Here is an 11572-nt window from a genome sequence, read left to right as displayed (position 1 = left end):
GCTCTGAAAATGAACACACACTCATTTTCAAATGTTTCATCCAAATCGTTCTATTATATACTTTTCTCAGTTGTTTTGCACCATCACGAACTTCTGTTATTTTTTGTTCACTTATATTTAAGAAAAATAAGTAAGTACTTAGAAGTAGATATTATGTACATAGTATACGACATTTTCCTTTGTTTTAGTTTTTCAACTAAATTATATAAAAGGAATTAATTTTGAAATGTTGGCGTCTACTGAAAACAGTGTCGGGTTCAATATATTTATCATTGCGTTTCTTACGTTTTCTATTTTTGTGTTCTCAGTCAAGAACTATGTCATCAACTTTTCATAATCATTAAACATTGATCGTAAAGTTTGAATGTATTTAATTAACGAAGAATACAAACCAATTACTGTGCTCATATCAATATCAATAGATTGTAATAAAAGACTAGTTTTGTTTATGAATAATGTGGTATTATTACCATGGTTTTAGCCATTAACATTTTTTTTTAATCGGTATTTTCTTAGCCATTATAATGAAAAAACTATGCCTAACAGCAGTATTATGACTACACCATCGTTTTTAGGACAAAAAAATACAACAAATTCATATTTTATATTGTTCTTGTAGACTTGTATAATACTATCTTTATTGATTTAAAAAACAGTTTTTTAGTACACGTTAGATAGGAAATATAACTTTTGATGACCTGCACCCCGGTGGCGCGCTCTATAGACAGCGTAACGCGACATAACCGCGATTGTCGGCTGCGATGCGTAACCTGTTTATCTATAACCGTGCCCGAGACTAAAATACACTATACGGAACGATTAGTTACCTAATTCACGTGCTTATACCACTAGGTTCAGTCTAATCTGCGGTTATATTAGCCCTTTAAAAATGTAAACGCAATTCAAAAATATTTACTTATAAATGCATTTTTAATTTTTACTCATGCACATATTATAAGCATAACAAATAACAATTATTCTTATAATTTAGTTAAAACTTAAATAGCATGTTTTGACCACACTTATGTCTTAGGAGATGTACTTTGTGAGTAACAGAGTTGTTTGAACGTAAAAGAACATCTATCTGCTATACAAAAATAAAGAAAGAATATTTTAATTTTGACTGATTTTTGACAAATGTAGCAAAAATTAAGATAGTAGTTTAAATTTTATAATTTTTCAATACATTTTAACATTGCTCAAATATTTGTACGTAAAATAAAAGCTCATCTTAAAATGTAGTAGGTCTTGATCTTTTATTTGTTAGAAATTTACATTTATGCTAAAACTGATAGATAAATTCCTAAAATAATGCAACTCTCGAGTCATGTATTTACACGAAAAATAAAGTAGTATTGGGTACCTTACTCTTCAAATCTCACTTTTAAAAGTCTATTTAGGGAACAACACAATTTTAAGATACAAACCAAAAAATATAATTATAATATATCTATTGTTTATAAAAATCTTATTTGTCTGTAAATTGCCTTCAATTTTAAAAAGTCTTACTACTTTTTTGTAGGTAACAGAAATTTTTTATTGGCAAACTATAAATACTTACCAACTACCTAATATAGTAATATTTTTTATTATAAAGTGGCGTTCCGCGTTTCTGCATTTCATATACAAATTACTATTCATAATCTAGCAAAGCCGATAAACAGTACACACCGTGGTTCGCAGGTTGTATTGGTAACAGATACCCCCCCTTTATAACCTAATGAATAATAATATTATATTTACAGATCAGAACATGACACCATCTAGCATCGATATTAGTTATTAGAAACAGAGCGATACATTTTTTTTTTGTATATACACTGCCTATCTAGTGTACATTCAATCTATGATTATACTATGGATGTATCACATTTCACACTATTGACTATAAGGAATTATGACTACTAGAGGAATCATAATTTAATATTTTTCATTCAAGGTGCATGGAAATGGTTAACAAATATATTAGACTTTATGTACTTTCTACCCATATGCAATATATTATCATACATAAAAAAAATTATTTCACAGATGGATCTGATTTGTACAAAAAATTCAAAATATATGGAGCTACCAATGGAGCATCATTCAAATGTACATGATGGGATCCTTCAACTTCTACATAAGTAAAATCATTGGTAGACTCTTTTATTGTGTCCAACACATTTTTGTATAATACCCAATTATCACGTACTCTACCAGGAACCGCTTTTATCATTAAGTAACGACAATGAATTTGTTTTGCAAATTCAAGAACTGTTTCATAAGTTGGTAATGCTAATCTGTTAACCTGTAAAATTACAGATACAAATTATGTAAATAAAAATTGACATTTTGTTTTTTTTTTTCAAAATGTATGAGTTTTATAAATAACATTGCAATCAAATACCAACAATAAAACAGCCTATACATCTACCAGAAATATAATACCAGTAAAATATAATTTAATTAATAATAATGTATAACGTATAATTACATGTTATTTTTTAAGATTGCATTATGATTTGTTAGACTGTAATATGAAGTCAGTAATATCTGAAGTCAAACACTCGGGATTATTCAAATGCAAATGATGAGTACCATCATATTCTTTATATAAATATTCCTTAGCATTTGTTTTAATTATTCCCAGCAATTCTGAATATACTGGCCAATTATCTAACGGCCTATATGGTTTAGCTTTGATGTTGAAATAGCGACATGTTACATGACCAGCAAATTCTTTTAACACTTCAAGTGAAGGTAATCCCATCCATGCTACCTACACATGCAAAGTTAAAAAGTTAAAAAATGAAAATGAAATAGCAACCCATGTGACAATTAACATCATTCTAGCTAATAAAATAAATAATTTTAGTAAAATACTAATAGCTACCTTAAGTCTTGTGTCTCTTGAAAAGAAGTATTTATTGTCTTTCACAGGATACATACCTCGTTTCATAAGGGTCTCACATGCTTTACGAGTTAATGTACTATGATGGCCATCCATTACTAGGTCAATCATATCTGAATAACCATATGCTGGCATTTTATCAGTACCCAATGACTCATAATAAAAGAACCTGAAAATATATTGTAATATACCAGAGTTTTTATCAAGGTAAAAATATTCTTACCTATCAAGAAAGGGTCCAGTATTTTTAACAATTTCAGCTGGATTAAAGACTACTGGTGCTACAGTATCAATTGATATCAACATTTCTGTATCATCGGGATAGGATGCAGCATACAAAAAACCAATAGCAGCTCCTAGAGAATGACCCATAATGGATATGTTCCTCCAATTGTAATGTCTGACTATTCTACGTAATATTGTAAGACCATCCCAAAATAAATAATATGGAATTCCCTAATAGCAAAAAAAAGATTTATCTATATACACTAGAGTGGTCTTTAAATTTGACATGGCATTAAATGGTCCAGCCCGGCCCAGTGGAGCGCGCGGCCCTATACATTTGATGTGCAAACAGGAAAACTAAGGGAATGAAATAAAATCTGAAAATATTAGAGAAATATTTTTTCCATAATTGGAGCCGAATGATGGCTATCCAATGCCATGTCAAATTTAAGCACCACCCTAACACATACACACTCATGTGAATATATCTAATTTAATTGGATATAAACTGAATTGACAATTGTAAAAACCACACTTGTCATCACTGTGACAAGTGTGGTGTTTTTACAATCACTGATTCAACTGATAAAACTCATTTCATTATCATTAAGGATGCTTTTTCCATAGATATCGCTTGCTCTTTGCACTTGGTATTTATATACTTATTACTTGATATATAATTAAAAATGTCTTAGGTGACTTATAACTGCCTAAACTTTAAACCAATAATTTTAATGATATTGTTAAAATATATTTAAATTTTAAGTATAGTTAATGCAATTAGTCATTAGACATAAATCATATATACTTTAGGAATTTATTGATAACACATGATGAAAAATTTTGGGAACTGTACTAGAAATTGAATTCCTTCTGAAAAGAATCTGCTTAGGCAGTAAGCACCTATTATTAAGCATATCGCTTCTTTTATAAACTTAGGAAAAAATGTGACATGAAAAAACTTGAAATAAATTGTATTTTCACTTTTGAATTAAAACTAATTAATTATTAGTAAAAAATAGTTAGTACAAAAAAATATTTACTGGAGGTATGTGTGAAGAACGTCCATGTCCCGGTAAATCTATACATAGTATAGATAATTCTTTTGGGAGTAATTCAATAAGAGGATCGAAAGTTCCAGCATTATCTTGCCATCCGTGTATAGCTATTATAGGTTGCTTATCTCTTGGTCCCCACCATTTAGCTAAAATCAATACATATTTTATAATTAAATACAAATATTACAGGATATTTATAAAGTATATAACTACAGTTACATAATATTAATATATTACATATACTATTGTAATATATACATCTGGGTTTATTTTTACCCAGTGGCGTCATTTGGGGGGAGAGGCAGGCAGGGGCTTTTGCCCCACCTTTGATTTTTATGAGCTGGTCAAATTTTCGGTACGTAAGGCGTAAACTATTTGTTTTTTTATGCTGCTGAAGAATGTGAAATTTGTGTAAGGTCCTGTCAAACCCCTTCAAATTAAGGTAAGGCAAATGATTAACAGCCTCCCCCTTATTGATTTAGCATAATAAAAAAGGTTTTAATGTTTATTTTAATAAATAATATGAAAAAATGCTTTAACATGCAATTTTCATTGAGTCCCAAGCAGTTTTGAGACAGGTATTAAACTTGAATTTAATTATTATATCTACAAAATGAAATGTAGCAAATATGTATTAAAAACCGGCATAATTGAAAACTATTATAAATTTATGACTTTCTTTAAATATTGTCATCATCAAAATTGTAAAATATCACATTAATGAAATATTTACTTCATCTATAAAGTTTTACTCAAAATTAGATACCTACCACTTACGTAACCAAATGGTACAGGTATTTGGATTTCTTCAAATGTTGGTTGAACATTTTCTTGCTGTTCCATTATAAATCTGAAATGAAACCATAGTGAAAATTATACTAGGTACATCTATGAAAAAAATGTACTAAATAAATTACTCGCCTATTATTTTTTTTTACCAAAATTAAAGTTATTTACTCCATAGTATTTAAAAAATTTCATACCATTTTTTTAACTTTACTTTCTTATAATATGATAGGGAAAGCAAAAGGAAACTCTTGTAGACATTATCCAAAATTAAGTTAGTGCTATATCCGGAATTTTGATTAATTTTTTTAAATTTGAGACTTAGTACATCTATGTATCTAAAAAAATAACTAAGTTTGCACTTTGAAGTTTATGAGTAGGAATAGTTTGCAAATGTTTTTGCTTTTTTCTTGTAATCAACTTTTCCATCAACAAGAGGTTCCTTTTTGCATACTATAAATTAATTACATAGTTCAAATAACCAAATGTCCAATGGCCAGAAGTAACGGCTTTAAATGAATAAAAAAAATTAGATCAAATTTGTATAAGAAGTAATTATTACTCTTTTTGACTCAATTACTTTAGGTTAGATATCCATTTATTTAAAGTGATGTGAACCAAAAGATACAAGAAACCATTTTTTTTTTTTTTTAACTAGTTTTCAACTATTATTTTTTAATGGTTTTTCTTCTTGCACTTGTTTAAAAATTCTTGAAGAATATATTGAAAAAACTAAACGATCGCTCATTAGAACACTATTTTAATTTTTTGTAAAATTAAATAAAAATATCTTTATACTTTGATTAATTTAAAGAATCACTAGTCAGGCACACTTTGGCACGTTACACCTACAGATATGTAATCTGGTTTAATATTTCCGTACCATTGTAAATTTAGCATTTAAAATGAAAGACAAAATTGTATAAGGCTTCCATAGTTGGTACATAAATTTATAAGGCAGTAAAAGGTTAGCCAGTCACCCTAAAAATTTGTGAGTAACTTCAAATGTTATAACTCGAATTTGAAGTTATACCATATTAACATTAATATAGTGTATAACATAAAAAATGTTTAAGCTAATATCACTTATGAACTAAACACCCTAATAAAAAAATACAAACATTTATAAAAAAGGCACTTTCAGAACTAGAAGGTAAAGTTATGAAGCATTTTGTTATTTGTACAAATATTTACACAGACCCTTATAGAAAATACAAGTTTCATTAATACGAAAAGTAAGATTGGCCCCTCTTGATCCAAGACCCAAACATATACTGTTGGTTATTTAGTAATTCTATGGCTAGCAATTTGTTTAAAACTTAATGTTAATAATATATTCCAATATACTGACTTGTATAACTAATAAAAAACAAGTTACTCTCGGTAAAACTTAAAAATTATAACACAAGTTATTAAAATAATTATGAGAACACAACACAAATATTGAGCTGGCAGAACATGAATATGTATAATTAATCAAACAGCAATGTCATTCAATGTTATTTTAATAGTTATATGCAAAATTAATTTTTTTTTTAGATTTGAAAACATTATCAAATGTGTTATTGTATTAAAAAAACTAAACAGTTATTGAAAAAAAAACACATTATTATATAACTAATATATAATATAATCTAATGATATTTATGTAATATTTTTTTTTTTTTGTCGCGGTAGCTAAATTCATCTATGTGTCATAAACAAACGTTACAATGTCACTTTGTAGACACACTTTAGAGTAATAATTAATTTTATAATAATTTTAAGATACTTATCTATATATTATATATTATATGTATTATATAATAACATACATGTTTATATGTATATAATATAATATATTTAATTACAATTACAATCATAAATTGGATAAATGTAAAATTTAAACAGCAAATACTTTAACACAAGCTTACAAAACTTTATAATCATTAACGCCACTTATGTTTTTTACATATTTACAAATTACCTTTTGTAGTAATTTTGAACAACAAATTTAGATGAAAGTTTGTAAAGACTTATAATTATAATTATCGAAAAGAGAAACTATATTGACAAATAAATATTGCTTACTTACTAAGCACGTTTTATTCTAATTTCTATATAGTGATTAGAACCAAATGACAATAATTATGAATTATCTAACATATAGGTATAACATTAAGTAAGTAAACCTATTGGTACTACCATAAACAAGATATTACTATGATACTGACTACATTAAAATTTAATAATTACCAGCTGTTTGGCCAATCTAATACATCTTATACATCAAGACGATTACGTAGACGATTAATACGTATGACAAAGTAATGATATTAATTATTATTATCAATAGAAATTTAAATTTTAAAATGTATTAAAGCTGTTATCGTTGTTATTATTTAATTTTTTGTTATCACTATCCTATGTTTTTAGCACAGATTATAGTCCGTGGTTTTTAGTATTTTTCGGGCTTGTGGCTACAGCTGTTTTTGTAATACATTTCCCATTAATTGTATTTTTGTGTATTCCATAGAAAAGAAAACTTTGCTAGTAACCAGTGACCACCTCCTTAAGGCTTAAACATAAATGATAACAATACAGTACAATCTTGAATCTATAGATTATATCGTAGGTATAATATAATAGAATCATTAAATACTATGAAATTATTGTATGCGATTGTCCAAAATTATTTATTCTTGAAAACTTGGTAGGTAGTTACAACAGTATAATATCCGCATAGAATTGCTATTTTCCGATACTGTGTTTTTATGTGTACATTGTTTTTGATTCGTCCCAAGTGTTATTAATAATGGCTGTAGCTGGCGAACCTTTAAATTTAGCTAAAGGTCAGTAGTACAAGTATATAATACCTAGTGTAGTGATTTTCAATTTATTAAATGAGTAATTTCTTTACAGATGTCAAACGAGCTATTGAACTATTGGAAAAGCTTCAAAAAAGTATGATCAATAATTTGTATGATATTTATTAAATCCTAAAAACTTATAAATTGTATTTTTACTTAGCTGGAGAAGTACCTGTAACTAAATTGGCAGCATTACAGAAAGTCCTACAAAGTGATTTTCTGGCATCAGTCAGAGAAGTTTATGAACATGTATATGAAACTGTTGATATACAAGGATCTCAGGTACAGTATATACTTTTTGACGGCAAGATATTTACATACGTAATTTTAAAGTGATACAAATAAAAAAGTAAACAATAATGTGAAAATATAAATTTTATTAGAAGATGGTTTACCTAATTTTATTGATATCTCAAATCTCGATAAAATACATTTTTTGTCTTCGGTCATTTATAAATACATGTGATATATAATTGTCTTATGACGTATAATATAAAAATTAGGATGTCCGAGCATCAGCTACAGCTAAAGCTACTGTTGCTGCATTCGCTGCAAGTGAAGGTCATGCTCATCCAAGGGTAGTCGAGCTACCTAAAACTGAAGAAGGACTCGGTTTTAATGTAATGGGCGGACGGGAACAAAATTCTCCAATTTATATATCGCGCATAATTCCTAGTGGTGTGGCTGATAGACATGGTGGTTTGAAGAGAGGCGATCAACTCTTGTCCGTTAATGGAGTGGTTAGTTAATCATATAAAAACCGTATTTACTTTTTCATCAGCTCAAATAATTTTACATATTAAATAAAAATGTTATTTTTAGTGCGTTGAAGGTGAAAATCATGAAAAAGCTGTTGAACTTCTAAAACAAGCTCAAGGTTCAGTAAAGTTAGTTGTCAGATATACACCTAAGGTGTTGGAGGAAATGGAAATGAGATTTGACAAGCAGCGAGCTGCACGGAGGAAGCAACAAAATTAATTGTTATTTGTATAGCAGTATTAGTTGACATGTAAACTCTTTAATTACAATATAGTCATAAACTATAATTAAATCCACATAAAAGTGTTAACAAATGACATACATTTATAAAGTTATGGGTTAAATATAATCGATTTCTAGTTTTTTGATTAATTATTAGTTAACATTTAAATAATTTTTTGACAGTATACAAAAAGCTAATTTGTGTAAAACTAATTATGAACTTATTTAACTTATTATTTATAATGAAAGAGATAGATGGTATGTACATAGATTTTTTCATTTCAAGAACCCTAATTATGTAAGGTATAAAAACAACTCAAAAGACAAATTTTCTTAAAAAAAAAATTATAAAAATTATAAACTATTTATAGACTGATTTCTTTTTTTCAGCTACTAGTTTTAAAGGATAATCTCAATACTATTTATATGATGTCTTGAGCCCAATAAACAAATTTATATAGAAAGTATTAGGGAGAAATAAAAAAAAATATCAAATCAATACTATTGTTTAATTATTAATTAGCATTTTAATGAATAACCCAGCTTTACAATACATGCTTATGTTACAAAACGTATTAAACAGGTTTGTTTTAACTTTTTTTAAATAAATTATTAAAATTCTACATCTTTTTTATATTATATTGTGTATTATGTTTTAATGTTTATTTTAGCTAAGAATTATGTTATTTTAAAAGTATACCTATACATGTTAATAAACCTATTTATAGTCTATATTAATACACATTTAAACTAAATATTTTTAATTAAGTAGTCATTTTAATATAACTTTAACTATACACTATCTATTAACATCAATGCAATTATTTGTTTATTGTAGCTAATATATTCACAAATATTAATAATATTAATATTAGAAAAATCAAAATTTGTGTATTTAATTTAGTACTTAAAGGGAATTGAATGCTGTCTGTTTTTTTAACATTTTAAACTAAAAATTCTGACAAAATGTTGACTACTTAGGATGATTTCAATTCTGTAAAGAGATACTAATTCTCTGGATACTTTACTGGCTTGTCGGAAGCAAATTTTTGCTTATTTTATGTAAAAAAATTGTTTTTAATGCTGAAAAATTTTCAAATTTAATTGGTTTAATTACATCAGACTAATTTATGGTCTGTATATATATCCGTATATATTATTAAATCAATATTATATATATATATATATATATATATATATATATATATATATACGTGATTGTTATAAACATATATTATTCTCGCATGATAAGCTTCTAATTCCCACCTAGGTGGCAGAAAGTGGTTGCTTCAATTTTCTCTATTGGTGGCATGTACAGTTAGCAATATAGTTTATTATATACATCTATGCCGACCGTAGAGTAGGTGTGATCCCAAATTTTCGTTATCATATTTCTTATCAACTAATTTTTAGAATCATTTCTACTATTAATAGAAATAAATTATCGGTTAATTAATCTACACCAAAAACGTTTGTTTTGAAATACTACACCTGATCACACCCCTTACACTTCACTAATTATAATAGTGTACTATTTTTCAAAACGAACAAATCTAATATGTCTCCGTTTTTTGATAAGCTCTAATATTCCCTTCTGTTTATTCTGTGTTTGTAAATCCACCTTAGTATTAGACACTAATGATAAGAGCTTACTGATTACAGTATGGAGTAATATCATTTGACATTTATCAATTGTGTGGTAATATTATTTCTCTATGGTCTTGGTCTATAAAATATTATATTCCAATTTCCAGACTCCAGTCATATTTTGTAATAAAAAGTAATACTTTACTTTAATAAATATTTAAATATTATGTTGTACATAAAACGATATTAATATTTGCAATGTTACCAAGGTGTATTTTTAATATCTCCAAGGTATGTATAGCACAAAATATGCTCACCGTGTTCCAGAGATCCATGAAGCATCGGCGATTATGTACATCATTTCCTATATGTATGGTTAGAATTGCATTTCATCAGTCAGTTACTTTATCACGACTTAGGTGCAATACTGTCAAGATCAATAATAATAATGGCATACTAGCAAGAAATTACACAATAGAAAAACCTACAACTCCGTCTTGTGACAATAATGAAAAAAAACCAGGAATATTACAAAGATTTAAAATAGCGTACAAAAAGTATTGGTTTGTTGTACTACCTGTCCACTTGGTTACATCATCTGTATGGTTTGGTTCATTCTACCTGATTTCGAGCAGTGGAATTGACATTCCTGCTCTTTTAGATTCAATAGGCTTACCTGCATGGATATCAGAAAAATTGAAAAATGGTCACTCTTTTACAGGACACTTAGTCATTTCTTATGCGTTGTACAAATTGTTTACACCTATTAGATACATGGTTACTTTGGGTGGTACAGGTATAACAATTCGTTATTTACAAAAGTTTGGTTACATGGCCAAAAATGTCAAGAAAAAGTAGTTTTATTGTTAAAATGTTTCAAACGTATTTAAAATCTGTTTACTTTTATACTTAAAAAATATACATTAAAATAATAAAAATGTTATATTTAATATAATAACTATTTGTTTAATGATTTGTTACTTATAATGTAATTTATTTTTAACATATTAACTAAAATACTTATGTTAAGTTACATAAAGATATCTCCTTTGGTTTGCATAAACTAATTGTGTGCAAGTAAAATTTGTATGATCATACTGTTAAAAATTAATAATGTGAAGAGTTCAGGTGTTGCCTGAAGAAAACTAATCAATAAAAGTAACTATGATCATACAGTTTTCGTAGTGTATAAA

General features: G+C 27.2%; 3 protein-coding genes across 10 annotated transcripts; 2 read left to right on the top strand and 1 right to left on the bottom strand.

Moving 5' to 3' along the window:
- Positions 1 to 1980: 1980 nt before the first annotated feature.
- LOC126838472 (probable serine hydrolase) lies at positions 1981 to 7326 on the bottom strand. 6 transcript variants are annotated; one of them, XM_050572940.1, is made up of 7 exons: positions 6314 to 6454; positions 4947 to 5026; positions 4162 to 4322; positions 3117 to 3349; positions 2876 to 3062; positions 2477 to 2761; positions 2169 to 2290 (listed from the first exon to the last, which is right to left on the bottom strand). In XM_050572940.1, the coding sequence occupies exons 2-6, from the start codon at positions 5017 to 5019 to the stop codon at positions 2498 to 2500; spliced, it is 918 nt and encodes a 305-aa protein (XP_050428897.1). In that variant the 5' UTR covers positions 5020 to 5026; positions 6314 to 6454; the 3' UTR covers positions 2169 to 2290; positions 2477 to 2497. The 6 variants fall into 6 exon arrangements, with proteins under 6 accessions (XP_050428892.1, XP_050428894.1, XP_050428893.1 ...); XM_050572935.1 differs by lacking the exons at positions 2477 to 2761; positions 6314 to 6454 and adding an exon at positions 7198 to 7326 and having other exon boundaries at positions 1981 to 2290; XM_050572937.1 differs by lacking the exons at positions 2477 to 2761; positions 6314 to 6454 and adding an exon at positions 7037 to 7164 and having other exon boundaries at positions 1981 to 2290.
- Positions 7327 to 7383: 57 nt separating this feature from the next.
- Positions 7384 to 8942, top strand: LOC126838474 (protein lin-7 homolog C). 3 transcript variants are annotated; one of them, XM_050572943.1, is made up of 6 exons: positions 7384 to 7576; positions 7663 to 7793; positions 7864 to 7905; positions 7972 to 8093; positions 8315 to 8551; positions 8634 to 8942. In XM_050572943.1, the coding sequence occupies exons 2-6, from the start codon at positions 7757 to 7759 to the stop codon at positions 8787 to 8789; spliced, it is 594 nt and encodes a 197-aa protein (XP_050428900.1). In that variant the 5' UTR covers positions 7384 to 7576; positions 7663 to 7756; the 3' UTR covers positions 8790 to 8942. The 3 variants fall into 3 exon arrangements, with proteins under 3 accessions (XP_050428900.1, XP_050428899.1, XP_050428898.1); XM_050572942.1 differs by having other exon boundaries at positions 7659 to 7793; XM_050572941.1 differs by having other exon boundaries at positions 7384 to 7793.
- A 1507-nt stretch (positions 8943 to 10449) lies between these two features.
- LOC126838829 (uncharacterized) lies at positions 10450 to 11338 on the top strand. Its single transcript, XM_050573570.1, has 2 exons — positions 10450 to 10572; positions 10649 to 11338. The coding sequence occupies exons 1-2, from the start codon at positions 10508 to 10510 to the stop codon at positions 11235 to 11237; spliced, it is 654 nt and encodes a 217-aa protein (XP_050429527.1). The 5' UTR covers positions 10450 to 10507; the 3' UTR covers positions 11238 to 11338.
- The last annotated feature ends 234 nt before the right edge of the window (positions 11339 to 11572 follow it).

The sequence above is a fragment of the Adelges cooleyi genome, unplaced genomic scaffold (genome assembly GCF_023614345.1).
Source record: "Adelges cooleyi isolate 19-005CV unplaced genomic scaffold, UGA_ACOO_1.1 ACOO_flye_CR_arks_rails_tigmint_CR_PRNA_30, whole genome shotgun sequence".
NCBI classification, from domain to species: Eukaryota; Metazoa; Arthropoda; class Insecta; order Hemiptera; family Adelgidae; genus Adelges; species Adelges cooleyi.
This window is presented reverse-complemented; position numbering and strand designations above follow the sequence as displayed.